Raw genomic sequence first — 22,578 nt, 5'->3', positions numbered from 1 at the left:
GGTATGTTTAGCCTGGAGAAGAGAAGGTTAATGGGTGATATGATAGCCATGTCCCAATATATCAAAGGATGTCATAGAGGAGGGAGAAAGGTTGCTTTCTGCTGCTGCAGAGAAGCGGACACGGAACAATGGATTCAAACTGCAAGAAAGAAGATTCCACCTAAACATCAGGAAGAACTTCCTGACAGTAAGAGCTGTTCGACAGTGGAATTTGCTGCCCAGAAGTGTGGTGGTCTCCTTCTTTGGAGGTCTTTTAAGCAGAGGCAGTGTTTCCTGTTCGGCAGGGCGTTGGACTAGGCCCTTGTGGTCTCTTCCAACTCTATGATTCTATAACTACACAACCATGGCATATTCACCTCTACTTCTCTTGCTTTATCTTGCGGCGTGGGCGTTACTTCCTGTGTGTTTTATGGCAAGCTGCCATGGCAGTTGAAATCCAATAAATTCCCTCACAGTCGTCCATGTGGACGCGGTGGGGCTGTTTGCTCGACTCAGCAGCTCCCCTGAATTCAATGGGGACAGCGTGCATTGGGCCCACGTGCTTAAAACTGACAGAAACATGTTTTTTTTAAAGAGAGTAAGCAGGAAACTTATTTCACCGCGAGGAAGTATTGCATATATTCTGAGGGAAACCACGTCCCCCGGTCGCCTCACGACGAGGGGGCGGGGCAAAGAGACCCGCTGGGCCAACAAGGCTCCGCCCCTTGTCCGCCGGGCGCGCTCCGGCTTTTCTCGAGCGCGAGGCTAACTGCCGTTCGGCGTGAAAAAGCGCGCGCGCGCGCGCACTGTCGCCGGGCGATCTCCACCGCCGCGCGCCGTCAACGGCATTTTGAAGAGGCGCGCGCGCGCTTTACCCCTCCGGCGTTCTAACTGTCTACATGGGCACGAGGCAAGGGTACGAGCGCGCATGCTCTCCTGCAGCTTCCCCTTGACTACACTTCCCCACCTCCCCTGTGGTTTGTGTGTGTGTCCCGCCCTCTTCGCCCGCTCTGCCTTCCCCCCTCCTTTTGGCGCACGCGCGATGCTCTTCCTTTGGCCGCCCCGCCCAAAGCCCCGCCCCCTGCCTCCTTCAACCTTCCTGCTCTCCGGGGCTCCTCTCTCTCTCTCGCCCCCCTTTCTGCGGCGTGAGGTAAAGAGGGGAGGGGTGGGTGGTGGTGGTGGGACACCCACGCGCACGCACAGAGCGAGCGAGTGAGGCCGAGAGAAAGAGGGAGCAGTTCCCTGCTTACCCGTCATGCTTTGCGAGGTTCCCTGGCACTGACGTGGCCGCCGGGAGCCGCCATCTTGTGTGCCTGGGCGCAGTGAGGGAAAGAGAAGGGAGGGAAAAGGGAGGAAGAAAGAAGGAAGGCGGGGAGGAGGGGGGGAAAGGAAAAGAGAAAAAAAGAGAGGAGAAAAACGCAGGGAAGGAGCAGTCACGGTTTCAAAGCAGCGAGGCAGACCGAGACGCCGCCCGGTAAGCAGCGCTACCCTCAACACTTTGCCCCGCTTTGCTTTTTTAGGCTGAAGGCGGTCGGGGAAGCGGCGAGAGGCCGGGCCGGGCGGGCGGGCGGTGCCGGCGCTTGGGCCTAGCTCAGCGCCGACGGGCGAGGGAGGGTGGTAACCCGGAGATTCGGCTCTCCTCTTGCCATTCCTCCGTTGGCCTTTAGCGCCAGGCCGAGGAGGGGAGCCGCCGCAGGCCGCACTGCAGGCTTGGCCTCGGCGGAGGAAGCGGGGGGGGGGAAGAGGCCCTTATGAGACTGAAAAATACTGACTTGCTTGGATAGTCGCGGGAAGCGAGACGCAGCTGAACGGCCCACCCTTGAACGCTGTCCTCGCCAACCATCGAATCTTAACGGCTCACGGCTAGGAAGCAACCAGGCCTCATTCGGCCGCCCTTCCTGCTCCCCCCCCAAAGACCCTCGAATTGTTTTTTTAATGTAAACAGCCAATTGTTGTTTGTCCTTGTGGTCAGACCTCTTCTCCCCCGCCCTCGCCCCAATCTACGCCGGGCACATCCTTCAAACACTTCTATTATTATTATTATTTTACTACTACTACTACTACTATTGCTGCTGCTGCTTTGTAAAAATGTCTCATCCAGCCCTCCTCCCCGACTCGCTTTCACGTTGCTTTCCTTTACTTCCTAAAGTAGCAGCTTAAAAATAAAAAACCCTCTTTGAACAGTTGAGGATTGTCAGGCATGTCTACTTAGTTTTAGCTGGACTTAGAAGGGGGGAACCCCCATGACTATGAGGACACACCCCATCATGACCTGCTGCTTAGTTCGAGCCCCTGGAGGAGGAGTTTGAGCGCAACACCCCCATCCCATCCTCCCCAAAAGCTTGTGATCTCAGCATTTGGGGGTACATAGAGGATAGGTGGACAGGTCTTCCCTCTCTTTATTTCGTTTCTTGTAGGTGATCCCGAGGTTTCTGGGTATGGGGCGGGGAAGCTGATTTTGATCACTTAGTCACTCACTGGTGACTTCATCAGCAGGACAGAAAGTTACGCAAGTGCAGAAAAAGTGTGAAATGGCAGAACAGAAAGCTCCTCTTCGTCCTCCATTTCCAGGGGAGAAATGGTTATGATACCATTAACCATTTCCAGGGTTGAGATTTGAGGCTTTATGCAGCAGACACACAAAGCAGTCTCATTGCTACATGGAATTATTTCATAGCCCTCCCCGAAATACACTACAACATTGGCAGTCCTGCACTCATTGGCACAGCTCCTCTTTGCAGCCAGGTGCACTCTACTGGCAACAATCCATCCTCTTATATTTTTAGCTAAAACAATTTCAGTTGAAATATTTCTCATTGAGTTACGGTACTTGGGGGTTTTTTTTGCCAGCTTGTATGGTAGTGACAGAACTGCAGTGTGTCTGTGAGGGAATGAGGAAGGGCAATAGTTTCTCCAGTGAAGGGGTTTGGTACCCATGTCTTTTTTCTTGGCCCCTTTGGATAACTAGCTCCAAGTTGGCTGTGAAGGAATACCAGCGAAATGCTGGTCAATATCCTTTCTTAATTATGTATGCCTTGTAATTGGTAATGAAACATCAGGTGTTTGGTGGTGTTTTTATTTCTTAATAAACTCTACAGTACATTTAGTCCTCCATTCATGAATACGGTTTAAATTATTTAGTTCTCTACAGACCTCTTCCCTTATTTGAAAAAAACATTGTTTAGCTTATGTTTTTAGCTTAAACTCTATAGCTTAGAAGTGTATGAAAATCCAGTAAGTGTTTCTGTGCATTCTTTGGGTATGTTGGGTGAAACCTGCAGAATAAGGAAGGATCCAGATTAGAGAAGTTCAGCTTTCCCAACCATTCAGTTTTGTTTCTCCCTCCTCTTCTAGTGTATATCTATCCACTCTTGCCCTGTATCTGAACTTAAGAAGGGGATATTGTGTGAACAGTTAGGGGAATATTACCCACATTCTCCTGCATTCACATGTACTGTGGTGCCTTATTTTCTATATTTAAAGGATTAAGGCTGTAAGAGAGTGTGCTGAAGGCCTCCATGGCTTGTGAGTAGAGTGTGTGTGTAGGGGAGGTGCAGGTAATTACTTTGGTGCTTGTTGAGGAAAATTGGCTGTACACCTTCAGTGAACAAATAGGATATAGTCTATATTCCAGAATGAACACTGATAGGACTGTTGGTGTGCTGCTGGCTCATTCCAAGGAATATGGTCATGTGTAAGAACAAGGCAGATTTTTCCTTCTTCCTCTCTCATTTTCTTCTGACTAATTTCTTTAGATGCAGCTTCTAAGGAGCTCTGTGAAAGAGGGCCATGAAAAATGCTCTACAGGTTGTTTTACATAACAGTCCTTGTGCTGGAGAATTCATTGGGTAATTGGCTGGAGTAAGATTAGAACAGAATTGTTCTTGTGTTGATGCAGACACTTTTATTGTCATTAACATTAGCAATATTTAAACATATGAAGTAATTGCATTCAGTGTTCAAAACTCCCATTGTTCTAGGCGCATTTTGTGATGGAATTTCATTAGCCGAAGTAGTTTCTGAGCTCTGGGAGCAGTCCCGCGCCTAAGATTTCAGATTAAAACTGCAGAGTGGAAGGAGGACCTTTTTCTGCCTCCCCACTTCCGGCTACTCTCTGAAACTGGGAAGATACCCTCCTAAGAATACAGTGGTACCTTGGGTTACCAACACTTCGGGTTACAGACTCTGCTAACCCTTGGGTTAAGAACTTTACTCGGGATGAGAGCAGAAACGGCGTGGCGGCAGCGGGAGGCCCCATTAGCTAAAGTGGTACCGCAGGTTAAGAACGGACCTCCGGAACGAATTAACTTTGTAACCAGAGGTACCACTGTATTAGGGGGGTGGGCAGGGGAAGGACTAGAACATGTCAAAAATGAACATAATATTTTAGCTGCAGCACATTTTTAGCTTTGTATTGTTATTTGAGAACTGTGCCTAGATATTCCCTTGTTGCACCTATAAACTAGGTCAGTGTTTCTCAACCAGTGTGCCTCCAGATGTTTTGGGACTACAACTCCCATCATCCCTAGCTAGCAAGACCAGTGGTCAGGAATGATGGGAGTTGTAGTCCCAAAACATCTGGAGGCACACTGGTTGAGAAACACTGAACTAGGTTTAAGGTGCCATTTAGCTGCTAGCTTTCATAACTTACTGTATATTTTTAACCCAGGAAAATCTTCTCAAAAGTCGGGGGTCGTCTTATATGCCCAGTTGTCTTATACGGTAGTTTCTAACACTCATTACATTGTCATATGGGAGGTTGGATTAGTCAGCCATAAGAACTTTGCTGTCCTTTCGACCACAAGGAAACAGGCACTGTCTGTTGTGCAAACTCCTTCGGGGAAGTATCAGCTTACACCGTAGCATGAGGTACTTATCATTGTATTAAAACTTTGTGGGCCATAAAATCAACCAGCTTCATTGTTTATCTTTGACCTTGTCGGTTGTTGTCTTCAACTTCAAGTTTGTTACTTGGGTTGGGCACACCAAGAAGCCTTAACTGGAAACACTCATTATTTCTGAGGTTAGAAAAAGGTTAACTGTTGAAGTGGTTGTGGAGTTCTTACCAAGGTACTCCACACTCCTCAGAAAGTGAGTGTGGGTGATCTTTTTTGGCCCAAGGCATTCACATGTGTCCAACCCGTGGCCACATGCCAGTGGTGGATGTGGCCACTCCACCCTCATATTCTGCGCACACATTCACAGTATGCATGTCACTTGCAGACACACAAATCAAAAGAGGAGGAGTTGTCGTCATTGCATCAATTAGCAATTTGGTGACTAAGGTGTTTATTAGTTTACTTTAAGTTACATGTGTCAGTTTCTTCACAAAGCAGGTAGAAGTCCCAAAGCACTAAATCTATGAAACCAGGATTCAAATTGCCATTCAGCTATAAAGCTGACTGGGTGACCTTGAGCCAGACATTGTGTGTCCACCTAATCTACCCTGCAGGGTTGCTGTGAGTGGGGAAAATTGGAGGAGAGCCATGTATGCCACCTTCAGCTCCTAGGTGGAAAGGTGATCTAAATATAAGAATATTATCGAAGGAATGATGAATAGCAATACAGAACATATATACTGCAGTGTTTATCTTCCCCCCCCCCAAAAAGAGTTTGACACACACCACATCCAACACATAAATGGACATATAATAGCCACCAAATGCCAGACCACTGGTGCTATCCAAATTCCTTGGAGAAACAAATATGCTGAAGACTTGACAATTCAGCACCACACAAGCTTCACTCTAGACCAGGGGTTGTCAACCTGGTCCCTACCACCCACTAGTGGGCGTTTCAGGATTCTAGGTGGGCGGTAGTGGATTCTACGGCACAAGCTGAATCCTTCCATCGAACACTGGTGGGTGGTAAGGAAATTTTACCATAAAGAAAGATGCATTAGTGGGTAGTAGGTATAAAAAGGTTGACTACCTCTGCTCTAGACAGTTTTCCATAGACAGGCTGTCACAGAGAAGACCTGTGTTTCTTTTTCCAGACGTCTCTTGGCAGGGGCACGCAGAGAAAGGCCTCGGGTGTTGATCTCAGGATCTGGGTAGGCCCATGCAGGGAAAAGTTTTGGGGTCCCGAGCCATGCAAGGTTTTACAAGTCAAAATGAGCACTTCAAATTGGAGAGCTAATAATTTGCATCCCCATCACAGCACTAGGTTGGATGGGAACATTTAAACTTTTCTACCCCACGGCATACTGTCTTGTCTTTTGCTTTTCCCATTGTCACCCAAATCCATGTGGTTTGGGAGGTGGCACAGAAAAAATTGCTGGGAAACTGTATCAGACCTTTGTTCCTGGGGTTAATCAGCCCTGTTATAAAGCAGTGCTAGCTCGTACAGGTATCATTAATCTCAGATTATGAAGTAATTCAGTGAAGTTTGTTTGCTGGTTGGTTGCCTATTTTCCAAGATAATGTGCACCAGAATTGCACTTTTAATACAGTTTAGTCTTATTTTAGACTTTATAGAAGAGGCATGTTGTATGGTTGGACGTATAAGCATTAAATACCCCTTTGTTGTAATGAGGTTTCTTTCTTTATAGCTCATGTATGATAAACTTGTACGGAATAAAATCGCGTTCATTGTGCCTCTAACTCTCCAAGCAGACTCCATCCAGTAATTGCCCTGCCCAGTGAGGCCAATGTCCATCTCTTCAGCATTCTGTTTTCAATAGTGGAACAGTCCGAGATCCCTGGGAAGATTACAAACTGACCATATGAGCTGCTGCTTGTTGAGTCCTAGGGTTAAAGATATGCTGCCTTTGAAAACATTGAGGTCCTATTTAGCAGTCAGAGCTATTAGTCATTGCTAAACTTGCTTTTCATGAGTTTTTTTCTAATCCTTTTTTCAACCACTTTTAAGGTAGTGACTTATTGCCCCAACCAGCTAAGGTATGTATGCATCGTGTGAAGTCCATCCTTTGGACAAAAGGAAGCATTCAAATAATGCATAACTATTTTAATTTTTTTGCAGATTAGCCTACCTTTGGAGGGAATCTCATCTATTCTAAGCACTACTTTTGCAAAAATAATTTGTCTTTTTTGATATTTATATTTTATTAAGGTGATTTCAGTTAAAAGAAGTAAAGTGCTACAGAAAAAAAAGGGAAAGTAAGGGAGAAAAATGAGAAACATAAAAGTGAAAATAAAAAGCAACATATGATATTCCCATACTTTCTTGCATAAATTAGTATAGTGCTATTGTCCTAGTGCTTATGTAAATGTTAAAAGCATACTACATTTTGTATAAACTCGTTCAAAATGTTATCGTATTTATCCATACAGAATCTGCGCCTGTAAGCAGTCCGTTCATAAATTGCCAGTGATGTCATATCAGTCTACTGAATGAAGGGTATCATATCTTTATTTTTCCAGTTCCTCAATATGAATCTCTTGGCCAACATTAGGGCACAGAAAATCCATTTCCCTTGTCCCGTTAATAATTTCCATCCTGCAGGTATATAGTTCAATAAAATATTCTCCTCTGAAAGCTTTAACTTTTTCTGCACAGTCATAGTTACACAGTCTAGCACTCTCTCCCAAAACTTCTTAAGTAAAGAACACTGTACAAATACCCTCTGTATATATATAGGGTCTGACACTTCTGTTTCTAGTGTATCTGAAGAAGTGTGCATGCACACGAAAGCTCATACCAAAATATAAACTTAGTTGGTCTTTAAGGTGCTACTGAAGGAATTTTTTTATTTTACTGTACAAATAAGTTTTCCTTGCCACATTTCCAACACAGCTATCTTAGCTAACCCCTTTGATACAACCGTAAAGGGTCCAATAAACTCTTAAATATTATTTTTTTGTTGTATTAGTCTTACTTTTAAATCTAATGACACCTTAGGTATTGAAGCTAGTACATTTTCCCACTGTCTGGGTAATACTGAAAGTTCAAATTCTTCCATGACAAAAATAATTTGTCATGAAACTGCTCAATTAATCTTCTCCTTGGCCTGTTCCATGACTTATTTGACCAAGCAAGACATACTATGCTCATGCTATGAGAGATCTAGTGCTGTAGAAAGAGATCATTTGAAAACAAAATAGGAATGCCTGTGTTACTCTCATACCTAAACTAGCTTGCTAAGTGCTGCTTCCTTCCCATTTGAAATTGGGAAATAGTGCTTATGGGGGAATCTTGATACCCTAGCTCAGGAGCATTTCTTGTCTGAGCAGTTAGCAATCATTTACTTTTCTTATACCCTGATATGGTAAGAATCTCTATCATTGTCCTATTTGTTTCAAATTCAAATGTATTTTCACATGTTTTATGACTTAATTGTTTTTCATTAAGATTTTGAATCATGTATGGTCTAATTAGGATTCATTTTAAAACATGGTTATTTTATAGGATTGGAGAACAGCTGGAATTCCTTTTACTAACTTGAATATTTTGCTGTGTCAGCTGTCCAGCCTTGAAATGTCATTTGAGCCCCTTTTTGCAACTTTTAGGCAAGGAGTTTTAGTAAGCTTCCAGCTTTTGCAACTTTTTAAATATATTCAGCAGTCTTTCTTGCAGTATGCAAAAATCCAACAATATTATTTCTAAGTAATTTTTTGGAGAAGTGAAATACCACATGCTAATATTTCCATTCTCAAATTCTTCTTTCATAGGCGTCTCAGTCCAAATGTGTTACACACTATTGTTTGCTTCCTCCTCTGATTGATAATCTCACTAGAGTGTAAAAACAGTTCAGTACTTTTCTGTGTGGGGTAACAATTAATGCAGCTTAATATTTAAGCCATTTACTGCGAGAAAGTATTTTGCTCTAGGCCTGTGTGCTGTTTATGCTTTTTGCTTGTCTAGGTGCAATCCATTTAGGTTTCATTGCTGGTCACAAATGAAGGCACACTCAAGGAACATGCAGTTGTTGTTTTTTTATGTGGAGAGTTGCACCATGTGTCTGTATCTAGCAATCTGCCTTCCTGTGCAAGAGCCCAAAAATTGTGTTAAAAGAGCTATAGAATTATTGAAATATATGTTTGGGACTAAACTAGACATTATACAGGATAGGTAGAAGCTTCCAGAAGCAGCAGCCCTATGAAATATCTTCATCTTCCTCTTACTGTAACAGCTAGTACAGACCACAGAATGTGAAGTCATTGAATTGGATTGTTTCCCTACCCCTGCAAATGAGCAAGTGAAGCAGTAATAGGAAACTCTACCACACAGTGATATCACAGTGTGTTCTCTTTTACTAATTGTTATGACTTTGAAAGCAGAAGATGTTTGAGACCCAGAGACTTACTGCCAGGGAGCTCCTTATGCCAGCATGCTGCCAGTACAGATAGGCAAACAGGACTGATGTTTGAGGGGAGGCAAGGGGTGTTAAAAGACTCTGCTGCTCTATTTTCTTAAGAATAAAGGGCTCTCTACCATTGAACAAAGGGACAGAGCCTAGGGCTTACCGATCAGAAGGTCGGCAGTTCGGATCCCCACAACAGGGTGAGCTCCCGTTGCTTGGTCCCTGCTCCTGCCAATCTAGCAGTTCAAAAGCACATCAAAGTGCAAGTAGATAAATAGGTACTGCTCTGGCGGGAAGGTAAACGGCGTTTTCGTGCACTGCTCTGGTTCGCCAGAAGTGGCTTAGTCATGCTGGCCACATGACCCGGAAGCTGTACGCTGGCTCCCTCAGCCAATAAAGCAAGATGAGCGCCGCAACCCCAGAGTCGTCCGTGACTGGACCTAATGGGGTCCCTTTACCATTGAACAAGTCTCTCTTCACACCACTCTTTGGATGCAGCAGTGGATATACATACACGCCTGCTATTATAGGGAGTGCTAAATATGAAATAACATTTCCCTGTATGAAGTTCACACCAGCCTGCAGTCCATAAGGTATAGTGGATAAAGTATATGTGTTGGTGGCTGTTGCCTCGTCATGAAGGGACTTTGAAGGGATGCTAAATGGCCAACTCTGAATAGGACAAATGCTTGTGCTGCATCCATGCACATTAGCCAGTCTACACGTCTTACATGAACAGCCAGGACACTGCTAGTATCTTGAAGCACTCTTTAGTTTATTTTTTGAAAAGCAGAACTCTGATTGTGGGGAGAACCTGTAAGTATCAGTTGGGGATTAATGTGTGCAAACAGTCTTGACCACAAGGGAATTGTTCTGTAGCAAGCAGCACATGATACTGAAAACATTGGTTAGCCTAGCTTGGCTAGCTAGTGAGTTTGTGTAGTTTTAAAGTTAAGGTATTCCTTTTCTAATGCCCATCTTGTATTTGTAGTCCATGCAGGCTGAAGGTACACAACTGCATAGTAAAATCTCTGCACATTCTTTTGGGGAATGAAAGCTGTTAGTAGTCATGAGGTGTGTGAGGGGGTGGGAGACAAAGTATCGAAGAAATGGTTACTTGGACTTGTAGAAAGAAAGGTGAAAGGGCAGTGGAAATGTTTGGGGAAGGGCAGAAATAGTTGCATATTGTACTCCAGTACAGTATCCTCCCCATAGCATTATTTTTACACTTAATTTATAGTTTTGTAAAGTTCCAAAATGGTCAAGAAATGCTGCAATGGACTATTGCATAATAATGATTTTTAGTTAATCCTGTTCCCGTGGAACCTGAAAATTAGTCTTTTCCAACTCCAGATTAGCCTTACTGAAGTCTGTAAAATTAAGAGTTTATGGGTTGAGATTTTAAGTATAAACGTACACACAACTGTACACAGAGTGGCTGGGGGAACCCGGCCAGATGGGCGGGGTATAAATAATAAATTATAAATTTATTATTATTATGCGTAGATATTTTAGTTTTGATGTTATCTTAAATACTGTAAACAGCCAGAGGCAATTGAACTACAAAGATTTCATGTGTAGTTTAGACACAACTATGCAATGATATGTATGGACTGTGTGAAATAAGCTGTTATGGGCACACAACAGTCAGGTATTAAGAGTGTTGCATGCAGCTTCTGCCTGAGCCATGGCTGGGGAACCTGTGGGCTTCTAAATGTTGAGCTGTATCATACAGCCATGCTGCCTAGAACTGATGGAACCTGGAGTGCTGCAGGTTCCCCTCCTCTGATCTAAGGATGGGTCCATGCAGTTAGAATTCACTGTGGCAGTGAATAGAAGTTCCTAAGAAAGATTCCCACACTGTACTCTATGCTGAACTGATGTTAATAACTACTCCCCTAAATGTTTGTACTGTAGTTGATTCATGCCATCAATCATGGCACCAGGTAAGTGGTGGCCTCTGTTTTTTTGCTGCATAAAGTTAATATCTTTGGTGGTATTTGAAGCAAAGGTAACTGAGCCCCTGTTACGTGCAGTCTTCTCGTGAGTTTGATATCATGTGCTTAGTGTCTGACATGTTTAAAAGCAGGGGTTTAATCTCAAAATATTTAAGCTTCAAGCAGAAAACAATAAAGATAATGCAGTTTTTTAAATTTTGGCCATCAATCTTTTCTTTGTTATTTTCGAGGTGTCTTTGTTTCCTGAAGCATTCTTGAGAGTCATACTTTTGGAAATCCAATTAGCAGCTGTTGAGTGGTGTTGACAGTGATCTGCAGGAAACTGAACATTGTGTGACTACCATGTTATACTGTCAGCTTGTCCTAACAAAGTTGATAGGATGTGTTAATTTGCAAAGCTAAAATGTGAAATGTATGGATTGATTATCTTTGGGGCACTCCTAGCAAGCATGTGGAATATGTTTTGTAAGAAAACACGGAATATTCTTGGCAATGTGTTAATTTCTGAAAGAGACACTATAAGCAGGTGTCTTCAAAAGAAAAGTGATTTCCCAGGATAACATAGTTGAGTTTGATTTAAAGCCATTTCCCAGTGAGCTAAGAACATTGATACATACTTACTACAATAATATAGATAATTGCATTTTCTGCTAGGTTAGTATTTACAGTAGTTGTGGAGCAAAAGAGAACATGGGTGAATTTGCTTATACGTTGCAGAGCATTGGAAGGGCTGTGCAGAGAGTTAAAAGCTGTCCTGGAGTAACCATGGCCAGAAAGCAGGACTTGTTTTTCACTCCTACAAGGCCCTTCCTCTAACCAAATAAGGATTGTTGTTTGTTCCTCTGGTGACACAGAGAATGACTGAAGCTCTAGGAAAAAGCTGCTTTGCTAATATGAACTATTCACGATGTTTCTCCTGTTCTTAGTGTGTAAGTGTAATAAAGGTGTGAACCCTGTGTTGACTCACTGTATATAAAATGTTCTTTTTGGCTGCCAGAGTGAAATCTGTTGCTAAATAAAGGTAATGTGTTTTTTTTAAGACAAGCAATGATCCTGTTCTAAGAAAGTGCTTTAAAATCCACATGGCTACCAATATATAATTTCTTTTTCTTTTTCATGTGCTTGAACCGCGGTGCTAGCGGTCGATATGTCTGCCAAGTGTGGCTAAGTAGAAGCTGTGTCCCCAAGTAGCCATCATCTTCCCCCCCCCAGCCTTTTAAAGCCTTCTATGAGACATAGTATTTGGGATGGATGGAGAACCCCAGGAGCTTAGTTGCCTAAGTCTCTGTTGATGCTGGGTTGTTGTTGTTTTGAATTTTGAAACGGTGTTTTACCCTTTTGTATGAATTGAGCTGCTGGAATCTGATTTTTCCATCTCTAAATTATCAAGTCAATCATAATTTTGGGGAAGTGGTGCCTAGTGTGGTGTGGATTAGTGAGGCACATTTGATTTTTTTTCCGTTAAGGAAAGTGGAATAATCTTTTATTATGACATTCCTGCTAATGATACTAACTTCCTTGTTACTATAGCATATGTATGACAATTTTTAAAATGCAGGAAATTGGTAGCATTGTGCTTTTACTCAGACATTTTAAAACCTGGATGCTAGTCATTTTAGCACTAGGACTTTGCAACACAACCTCTCCTCCCCCTGTGTGGCCCCCAAATTTATTCTGCAAATTGTCAGGGTGGGGGACAAGGAGAGTGGGGGAGCACTAGTGCACAAGTGGAAGTCCTTGTGCTAATGGAACTGCTTGGTTAGATACAATCCAGTATATTTAGGTTTGCAATGTATTTCAAGTTGTAAGACTTCCCTGGTAGCCTACAATACTTTCAATACAGTCTTATTATGCTATCTCAGAGTAACTTGGGAGTGTCCTCACCCTTCTTGGTGCCTTGCCTTGCTTGTTACAAGGTTTGGTTACAAAATAAAAAGTGCTTGAAAATCAATAGGAATAAGTTGTGAAATCAGACTCCAGTGGTCATTTTCTTTGTTTTGATGTAATAAGGATTTCATGTTCACATCTGTGAGAAGCAGTCGTATAAACAAATATGTTTCTTGTACACTTTGAATGGTTTCTCTAGAATACTATATACTGAAGAATATGAAAAGCATTTACTGCAGCAAACATTTCATTTCATACAACCCTTTTCAGGCAGACCTCACAAAGTTTATGTAAGAGTCTTGAACAAAAGCATTGATTTTTTAAAAAACATAATACAGTATAATGGAAAAGGCCATTTGTTTAGAAGAAGTTGCCATTTCTCACTCCTTTCAAAACAAAATGCTTCTGCAGAAGGCCCTGTGATGGGAGAGGGAGGGGCTACCATTCAAGCTGGATGGTGGGAATTCCTCAAGCTTCTTTCTTCTCTTCCCCCGAACTGGTTAAGATAGTCCACTTGCAGTGTCCTACAAAACCCATTTTGTGTGTCTTGTGTTAAAACTATCTGTTACTGTTGGTCTTTTTGCAGTATCCAAAGCTGAGAACCCACCATTGAAAATGACCTTTCCAATCTAATCCCTGTTCACACTCTTAAAACTTCTGCTCTGCATTAAGCCCCCATTGTTGTGAGGTGGCCTTTCACACTTAACACTTGGAAATAAATCTCGCTAAGTTCCCGGGGGCTTTTACATCTAAGGATTGAGCTGGGTGTGATCATCACACTGTACAGAACTAACTGTTTTGAATTTATTTTCTCCTAGATTTCTTTGTCCAGTGAGTGAGCCCAGACTTAAGCATGGGAAATATTTTCGCTAACCTCTTCAAAGGCCTTTTTGGCAAAAAAGAGATGCGCATACTTATGGTCGGGCTGGATGCTGCAGGAAAGACTACTATATTGTACAAACTTAAGCTCGGTGAAATAGTAACTACCATCCCTACTATAGGTAAGATGTTAAGCAGCTTCCCTTTACAAATATGTGACTGTTTTAAACATTTTTAAAAGGAGATAAATATTGGAATTGTACGCAGACTGGCAGTACTGTTGAGTAAACTTGCATATGGTTGGTCTGCGTATGTCTGTGATGATGCACTTGTTACCCAGGTGAAATAAGCATTTGGTCGCTCTAACCATGTTTGTAGATCCATTACAATTCATTGGTTAGAGAACACAAGATAAAACTCCAATATTTCTTAATTTGCTTCTCTTCAAGAAAGGATTTGACTAATGCTGGAATAGTAGAGGGAAGAAAATGTTGACAATGTCTATGAATGTTTAAGATGTTGCTACAGCCATTTTTGTTGCTTTGGTTAATATCTACTGTGATATGTAATATGTTATCTCATTGGTCGGTTGTATTTCCATTTTAAAATGAGAAACTAGCCATAGGAGAGGTGCCATACTGTACATCTATTAAAAACTTGTGGCAAACATTTGAAAGAAGCAGCATTGCGAAATACAGTAGAACCTTGGCTTACGTTACCCTCGGATAACGTAAACCTCAGGTTGCAAAAGTGGCAAACCCAGAAGTATTTTTCTGGGTTTCACCGCATGCGCAGACGCGCTGTATGCGCCGCACGCATACACAGAACAGGTACCTCCGGTTGCGGAAACCTTAGGATCTGACCCGAGCTCCGGAATGGATCCCATCCGCAACTGGAGGTACCACTGTAATACATGAAGATTGGCCAGTATGCTTATGAAAATGACATGCAAATAATATTTAGGTGCAATTGCGTATTCTAACTTACTAGTGGCTCTTCACTTGGCAATATGTTTTCAGTGTGGCCTTCCATACAATTCAGCTCTTTGGACTATAGTAGCTCACTGACTTGCCATTTCAGATGCAAAAATCTGTGTTAAATAAGTTGTTTACTCCTTATGAAGTATATATTTGATGAGGTATTAGTATATATTCTGAATATACATTTTAAGACGCTTTAAAAATGTGGACCAGTTGGTCAGGAGATTGTGTGTGGGGTAAGAAGCATATAATTAAATTTAACCATTTCCTTCTATACCTTACCGTAGTTTAGGTTATATGGATGAGCATGCTGTTTCATTGTTAACTGCTCAACTTTTCTCCCACTTTTTTGTTTCAGGTTTCAATGTAGAAACTGTAGAATACAAGAACATTAGCTTCACAGTGTGGGATGTAGGTGGTCAGGATAAGATCAGGCCACTATGGCGCCATTATTTCCAGAATACACAAGGTGAGCTATTTTCTGTATTGACCATATACTGTTTTTGTATTTATAGAAATGCACTCAGGCATCTTCAGTTACTTCATAACTATGTTGATAGCATGAAGTAAACCTGTCAGCTACCTATCTAGTACTGAGTGTGATGGGATATGTCTTTAGGTCTTTCTGTCCCACAGATCTTTGTCATTCAGAATGTGAAACTTGCAGTAGGGACAGTCTTTCCTTAGCACAAGTATCAAGATAGGACATCTCCATTCTGCGCCAGCTTAGGTTATCTTAGTTCATTCACATATGTGACATAACCCTTGCAATTGCATTTGGAGTGTTTTCTTTGCAAATATGCCAACAGTTGCATTCCCCTAAATCAGAACCATAGTTTTGCCTGCAAAAATAAAAATAAAAATCTAGATTCCGTCTCTAGCATCTCCAACGGAGATCAAGGATCATTGCTGTCTGAAACCCTGGAGAGCTGTTGTCAGACAGTAAAGAGGGTAAAAATACATAGGCCAGTCTTCTGATTCTTTCTGCAAAAGATAGCTTCTGTGTTCCCAAAAATTAATCTCTAGATTCTATATGATTCCTTTCCACAGGGTGTACAAAACCAAGCTCCAGTAGTATGCCATGGTCAGTACATGTACCTTCAGTGTTGGTTTCAGGTTTTGTGTCATTGCTTGGCAGCCAAACAAAAGGAGTACCTAGCAAGCTTGCCCAATTGCCCCATCTCCAGCTTCTGCAGTAGTTTTTGCCATACATTGGTTTAAAGTAGCTGTGCACCTGTGTGTAACTCCTCCATATCACCCCAGAGAACAATTGAAGGCCTTTTGTGGGCCAATTTGAACCCATGGACTACTGGTCCGTTTTGGGTGTTCATGTCAGCAACACTAGCCAGGTGTCCCTTCTTTTGAATAGAACAAGTTCAGGGAAAACTGAAGGCAACTCTCTAAACCTGCTAGCATGTTGTAACTGAGGGTATATAATGTGTATAATGAAAACCACTTTCAGGTCACTTGGTGGCCTTTTGATTGTTAGCTTCATTATCTTTTAGCGAGGTTATTGCTGTGTGCATTAAATCTTGTATCTGTTTTATTAGACTTAGCAAAGGCTGTGACAGATCAGCATGTGTTTTGCTTTCACAGTTTACCTTTAAGCACAGGAGCTGCTACATCGGTGATGTAGACGCATAACTTGACATTGTTGCCTGTTGTCTCACTGCTTTTTAAATCCTTGTTGAGGCTGCTTTGTCTTATGGTGTCAACGTTGCTGTGACCCGAGAGCTAAATTTTCAGAATCACTGGAAAAACAAGATGATCTTAGCTGTAGGGTGGCTTCCCTTGAACACTTGGTTAGATAGCACCACCTTAGGATCTGTTGACTGACAAGTAGAGGTAAAATAAGTCCCATCATGTTAAACAATTCTCTAAATATTGATCTTTTTTTCTTTCATCTGTGGCTTTGGCATGCAGAATTTTGGTAGGCACTTCTTACAGTTTTCTAAGAGCCCAAGAATCTTATTTAAAGGGTTCCTACTCGTACTTCCCTACCTTGTTTGCAAATGTCCAGAATTATCCCATCATTGTTATAGCCTTTGATTTTGAGCAGATTCCAAAAGATTATATACCTCCATTGGCTTGATCAAAAGCAATACTTGATTTCTAAATTGAGTAAATGGCTTCTTCACATAGTTCACTATTACTTGATTGCTGTGTGGTTAGCTTTGGCCCCGTAACTGCAGTGAATTTGATTTAAATGACATTATAGATTGCCAGTGCCTATTGGTATAGACACATTTTTATGACAGTAGACCTAGTTCCATACTTAAAACTTCCTTTCAGAAAGGCTCTCTGTCTCCATGCCTGTCCATGTAAACAACTGTTGTTTCCTTTGTAGGTTTGATCTTTGTGGTTGATAGTAACGACAGAGAGAGAGTCAATGAGGCCCGAGAAGAACTTATGAGAATGTTGGCAGAAGATGAGCTCAGAGATGCTGTCCTTTTAGTGTTTGCTAACAAACAGGTAAGTGATCGTGAACAGCATAGCCAGAATGGTCTCCCAGGGTTCCCTTTGCCTCCAGTTGTGATGGTGGGCTGTAAGAGTTCTCACCTTCCAGTCACACTCTGTTGGTTATGCCTATGTCTGTGGGCCTTGCTGTCGGCAGTAGGCTGGAAATAATATTACTGACAGATTTCAGAAGTAGAATATATGGTCTCTTGCATGACACAATTGCATTAAGGAGCCCCCGGGACTTCCCTTGCAACACAAAACATACAATTTTACCATGCTAAAAGTGTGGTTCTTTATTGACTTTCCCGAACTACTGTACCTCCAAACAAATTGGAGTTGTGGCACTGCAATGCCTTTATGTAGGGGTTTAAAAGTACCAAAAATATCTGACAGATTCTGAATTTAGATGATTATATGGATATCCCAGAGAATCTGCTTCTGTTGCCTTTACAAGTCTCTCTTTTCCATCACTTTTTCTCCACCACACTTAAGACAACTTGGGAATTTTGCATGCTACAACTACAGCCAGATTCAAAATTGCCACTCTGTACTATGGGCCTTCTGTGTGCTCACTGGATTGAGAAGGGCGAGTTGCTACTGTTGCAAGCCATGTGAGAGTACAAGGATGTCTTTGGCCTCAGGGAACCAGATCTGGTTCTGTCTATAACACACTGTAGTCCAAATCGCACAGGTTAATGGTCAATGCAACATTTTACCATTATGCCACATTTGAACTGTTTGTTGCAGATTCTCCCTGTGAATTCTCTAAAGGAAACAAAAATCCATTTTCTAAAGCAAATTGCTTCCATTTTTCAGGACCTGCCTAATGCGATGAATGCAGCAGAAATCACAGACAAACTAGGACTGCATTCTCTTCGCCACAGGAACTGGTATATCCAGGCCACCTGTGCCACTAGTGGAGACGGTCTCTATGAAGGACTGGACTGGTTGTCCAATCAGCTCCGAAACCAGAAATGAAGCCCTAAAAATACTCTTCTTTTCCCTCTTTTCTCCACCCCTCCTTATTTCCTCCTCCTTCTCCTCCTCCTCCTCCTCCTCCACCCTTCGCTTTACTCTAATGTGGCAAACCATGCTACTTTGTGGTATTGAGTGCCGGAAGCTGTTTTCATTTCTCTTGTCACAGGATGTCCTCCACCATGCTGTACATGTGGCAAATCCAAGCCTGAAAACAGTTTAGGTTTCTTATTTAATGTAAATAGTTCTTGTTTCCAATGAGACAGTTTCTGGTACTCCTATGCAATATTACTCAGCTTTTTTATTATAAAGAAAATCAACTCGCTGTTTAGTACTGGGAAAGGGATTTGAAGTGGATTCAGAGAAAGGTTGCCAGTTGTCTGGTTGTACGCTAGAGCTGAATACAATCCCTCTTGGCTCGCGAGGTCTGTGGGGAGGCCAGATTTGGTGGCTGTTTTTTAGCCTGGAGATGTCAGTTTCTTTTTTAGGAAAGAAGGAGAGCTGAAACACTTGAACAAAATGTCCATTGTGAGTTCTGCAACAACTTGAATACCAGCAATTTAACATGTTATAGATCCATGGAATGAGCGGCATCCTGGATCTTCCTGTGCTTGACAACCTCTTTTGTGTTTTTCGTGAATGTGGGATCTCCTAAAGTCAGAGTTCGGTTCAGTTCAGGCCACAGACTTAAAGAGAAATTGGCGCACATGTAAAAAACACTATGACCCTCTAGTGCTCTCTCAGATTTGGGCAAGAACGTTTTTCTCCTCTTGCGTCTAATTTGGATGCCATCCTTTACCTGTTCTGTTGTCGCCCCCTCCCCAAGTGTTTTGGACTTTTCTCATGTAGAACTACAGGACTCCAGAAGACACATGATTTCCACAGAGTACAGCAGCCCATAGCAGTGCTCAGCTCTGTCATCAGCAAGTACTGTACTTAAGTAAGAAATGCCATCCAAGCCACCTAATGTAGTGTTTAGGGGGGGGAATACTAAAAGCATGAGAGTTTGGAGTTTCATTCCATTCTAGAAGTGTTTGATGCCATTTTTTGGAACACTCCCATATCTGTATATGTGTGGAAACCCCTTCGCATCCCTCATACTGCAAGGTTCAGATTTGCCATCAAGAGGACCTCTTAACTTTTTTTTTCTTTTGTATTTTGATAAAACACTGAAGAAGCTGGAGCTGTTTAAACTTTAACTTGAGGAACTATCAGAACTGGTTTGTTTAGTGTTGTGGAAAATCTCTTTATTTGCTTTCAATACACAGTAATCAACTGTTTTGTATACTTGTTTTCAGTTTTCATTTCGACAAACAAGCACTGTAATTAAAGCTATTAGAATAAAAATCTCTTAACTATTTCCTGGGGTTTTCATGCTTTGCCTGTTCCATCTTGCTGGGCTCCATAATCAAATACATACTGAATAAAGCCTTTCATAGTGTTTGCGCTCGTCAGTTTTTGCTTTTGAGTAGCCACTTCCAGTTCCCTTCCTACCTCCTTGAGCTCCTGCATATTGAAGTAAAGAAGAAGTCCACAAAGTTAGAGTAAAGCTGTTTTTCCCCCTCATATATATCATCTTAAAGCAGACTTGTGAATGCTATGGAACATGCCCCTCTTGTAATCTGCCACATACCAGTTCAACTCTTACTTGGGAACATATTATGGGATATGGTGAGTTACCATATGGGTTGTGGGCAGAGTATTGGCAGGAACAGGCTAGTGGGCCAGAACTGTTCAAAAAGCAAATGAGGCATATACACTGGATAATTTTAAATTTGTGTTATTTAGTCACCCTTCAAGAATGACCCTACACGTTATGTAAATAGCTGAATTAGGGAATTGCCTTCCTTGAGCAGGGGCTCCCCAAAAACCTGCTTTCAGCTAGGTAAACATGTTTGCAACCGTTAAGTAGGGTTGCCATACGCCTGGAATTTCCTGGACGTAGCCAGTATTCGGCCCTCGTAAACAGCTTCCAGGTGGAAATTGCACAAATCCAGGAAAATTCGGACATATGGCAGCCTGTGTTGGGAAGTATAGATTTTGGCGAATTTCACTAAAAAAATAGCTCAAAAACTCAATATTGCAAAAAGAAAGCTCAAGAACTTTGGGCATAACAACAGCTTTGGCAAAAAGAAGAAGAAGAAACAACTTTAATGTCTGGATTTTCACTTTTTGAAATACGGCAACCTTCGTTAAATGGATTCGTCAGCATGGGAGGAGGACCTTCCAAAACCTCTGAAGCATGAAGGGAGGTGCAATTACAGCCTTAGCTGAGCTAGAGGAGTCCTGTGAGTTGGGGTCCTATGTAATTTATGGAATAAAACTTGAAACATGCACAATGATGATGTTTTTTTCTGGTGTTCGTTGGCAAAAGGCGATTCCCTTAGTTCTCAGTTACATACAGTTAAAAACTGATTGTCCATTCTGGGCTATTGCCCAAGGCTTCTGTGATGTCTTGAGAGCGTTGACAACTATTTGATAACCGCACATGCCCCCGCTAACTCAGCCCTTGGAAAGGGTGTTTCAAGTCATTCTGTAAGATATACCCCATGTGGCATTGCAGCATGGGAAATTAGCATAAACCCATTTTCCCCCCCCTTGATTTGAGGGTATGTTCCCAACAGCTTGCTGATGCAAAAGCAAGTACATTTGCTTATGTGTTTCTCAACATCCATTCAGTCCAAACTGGCTTTGCGAGGAAGCCATTCAGAAAGTGATCAAATTTTCCCTCTTCGCCCGGTAAACCAGGTGTTCGAAATAACACTTGCTTTATTTCTTCACTGGGTCTTTTAAAACTCTAAAGTTATTTGACATGAAAGAACTTAAGAGCTCAAGTCTAGTCCCAACATCCTCTTCTCAAAGTGGTGAACCAGATGTCCCAAGGGGAAGCCTTCAAGCAGGAACCAAGCACAGTGTCTATCCTAGGCGTTCAGACATTCAGCTTCATTGACTAGTCCAGAGGTCTAAGTAGGTCAGACCTCGTCAGTGTCTGCAACATGCTCTCACCTTCCTTACATTGAACAGCTGCCATTCTGCTGCCTTTGACACATCCAGTTTGGATGGCTCCTTTCGGGAGAAATTTGAAGTTGGACTTTCACAGGTCCCAAGTCGTTCTCACATTGCAAGTCGGAGGCGGAGGCTAAGAGTGACTTGCTTGATCTGAGCTTTGAACCAGGGACTTCCAAAGCACTACTCACGCTCCTATCCATCATGCTGCCCTGGGATGTGCAGCAATGCTACTTAAGAGTTACAGAATTGCAGAGTTGGGAGGGAACTTGAGGGTCATCTAGTCCAACCCCCTGCAATGAAGGAATCGCAACATGTGGTTCCCCAATCCAGTTTGAAACCGTATGGGGCCCTGCTTAGCTTTGCAAATGTGCTAGCAGGTGTTTTTTCACCCAACATAGTCCACTTAAAAAATTGAATGATTCCTGATCTGCAGTGGGTTGTCTGATCACTTCATTGGAGGAATTCAGCCTGTAATAGTGTGGGGGGGGGGTAGGTAAAGGTAAAGGGACCGCTGAAAATTAGGTCCAGTCGTGGCCGACTCTGGGGTTGTGCGCTCATCTCGCATTATTGGCCGAGGGAGCCGGCGTATAGCTTCCAGGTCATGTGGCCAGCATGACAAAGCCGCTTCTGGCAAACCAGAGCAGCGCACAGAAACGCCGTTTACCTTCCCGCTGTAGCAGTTCCTATTTATCTACTTGCACTTTGACGTGCATCCCTGGATGGTTAAGTCAAAGGCGATGGGTTGCAGCGCTCATGTTGCTTTCAGGCCGAGGGAGCCGGCGTTTGTCCACAGACAGCTTTCCGGGTCGTGTGGCCAGCAGGATTAAACCACTTCCACAGCAGAACACTGTGATGGAAACTAGTGTGCACGGAAACGCCGTTTACCTTCCTGCCCCAGTGGAACCTGTTTATCTACTTGCACTGGTGTGCTTTCAAACTGCTAGGTTGGCAGGAGCTGGGACAGAGCAACGGGAGCTCACCCCATCACAGAGATTTGAACCGCCGACCTTCTGATCGGCAAGCCCAAGAGGCTCAGTGGTTTAGACCACAGCGCCACCTGCATCCCTCTGTGTGTGTGTGTGTGTGTGTGTGTGTGTGTCTGGTTTTGTGAGTGTTCCATTTCTGTGAAGGACAAATCTTGTTACGGGATTCCTACATTTATAAAAGTCTCAACAACAAAGGATTAGAAGAAGAGAGCCATAGTTAACAATTACCAAAATAAATAAATAAATTGTAAAGTGGTATTATT

The 22,578-nt window shown here is 42.6% G+C and overlaps 1 protein-coding gene across 2 annotated transcripts; it reads left to right on the top strand.

Moving 5' to 3' along the window:
* The first annotated feature begins 1,034 nt into the window (after positions 1-1,034).
* Positions 1,035-19,763, top strand: ARF1 (ARF GTPase 1). Of its 2 annotated transcripts, none has more exons than XM_088654258.1 (5): positions 1,035-1,129; positions 13,905-14,087; positions 15,244-15,354; positions 17,233-17,357; positions 18,162-19,763. In XM_088654258.1, the coding sequence occupies exons 2-5, from the start codon at positions 13,940-13,942 to the stop codon at positions 18,321-18,323; spliced, it is 546 nt and encodes a 181-aa protein (XP_088510384.1). In that variant the 5' UTR covers positions 1,035-1,129; positions 13,905-13,939; the 3' UTR covers positions 18,324-19,763. The 2 variants fall into 2 exon arrangements, with proteins under 2 accessions (XP_088510384.1, XP_034985174.1); XM_035129283.3 differs by lacking the exon at positions 1,035-1,129 and adding an exon at positions 1,289-1,453.
* The last annotated feature ends 2,815 nt before the right edge of the window (positions 19,764-22,578 follow it).

The sequence above is a fragment of the Zootoca vivipara genome, chromosome 11, assembly GCF_965207765.1.
Source record: "Zootoca vivipara chromosome 11, rZooViv2.hap1.1, whole genome shotgun sequence".
Classification (NCBI taxonomy): Eukaryota; Metazoa; Chordata; class Lepidosauria; order Squamata; family Lacertidae; genus Zootoca; species Zootoca vivipara.
Note: the sequence above shows the minus strand (reverse complement) of the source record. Positions and strands in the feature narration are given on the sequence as shown.

Coding starts and splice junctions, on each gene's coding strand:
- ARF1 (XM_088654258.1), top strand. CDS start 13,940: ATGGGAAATATTTTCGCTAACCTCTTCAAAGGCCTTTTTGGCAAAAAA. Junction 15,355..17,232: donor TTATTTCCAGAATACACAAG/GTGAGCTATTTT, acceptor TTTCCTTTGTAG/GTTTGATCTTTGTGGTTGAT. Junction 17,358..18,161: donor TAGTGTTTGCTAACAAACAG/GTAAGTGATCGT, acceptor TCCATTTTTCAG/GACCTGCCTAATGCGATGAA.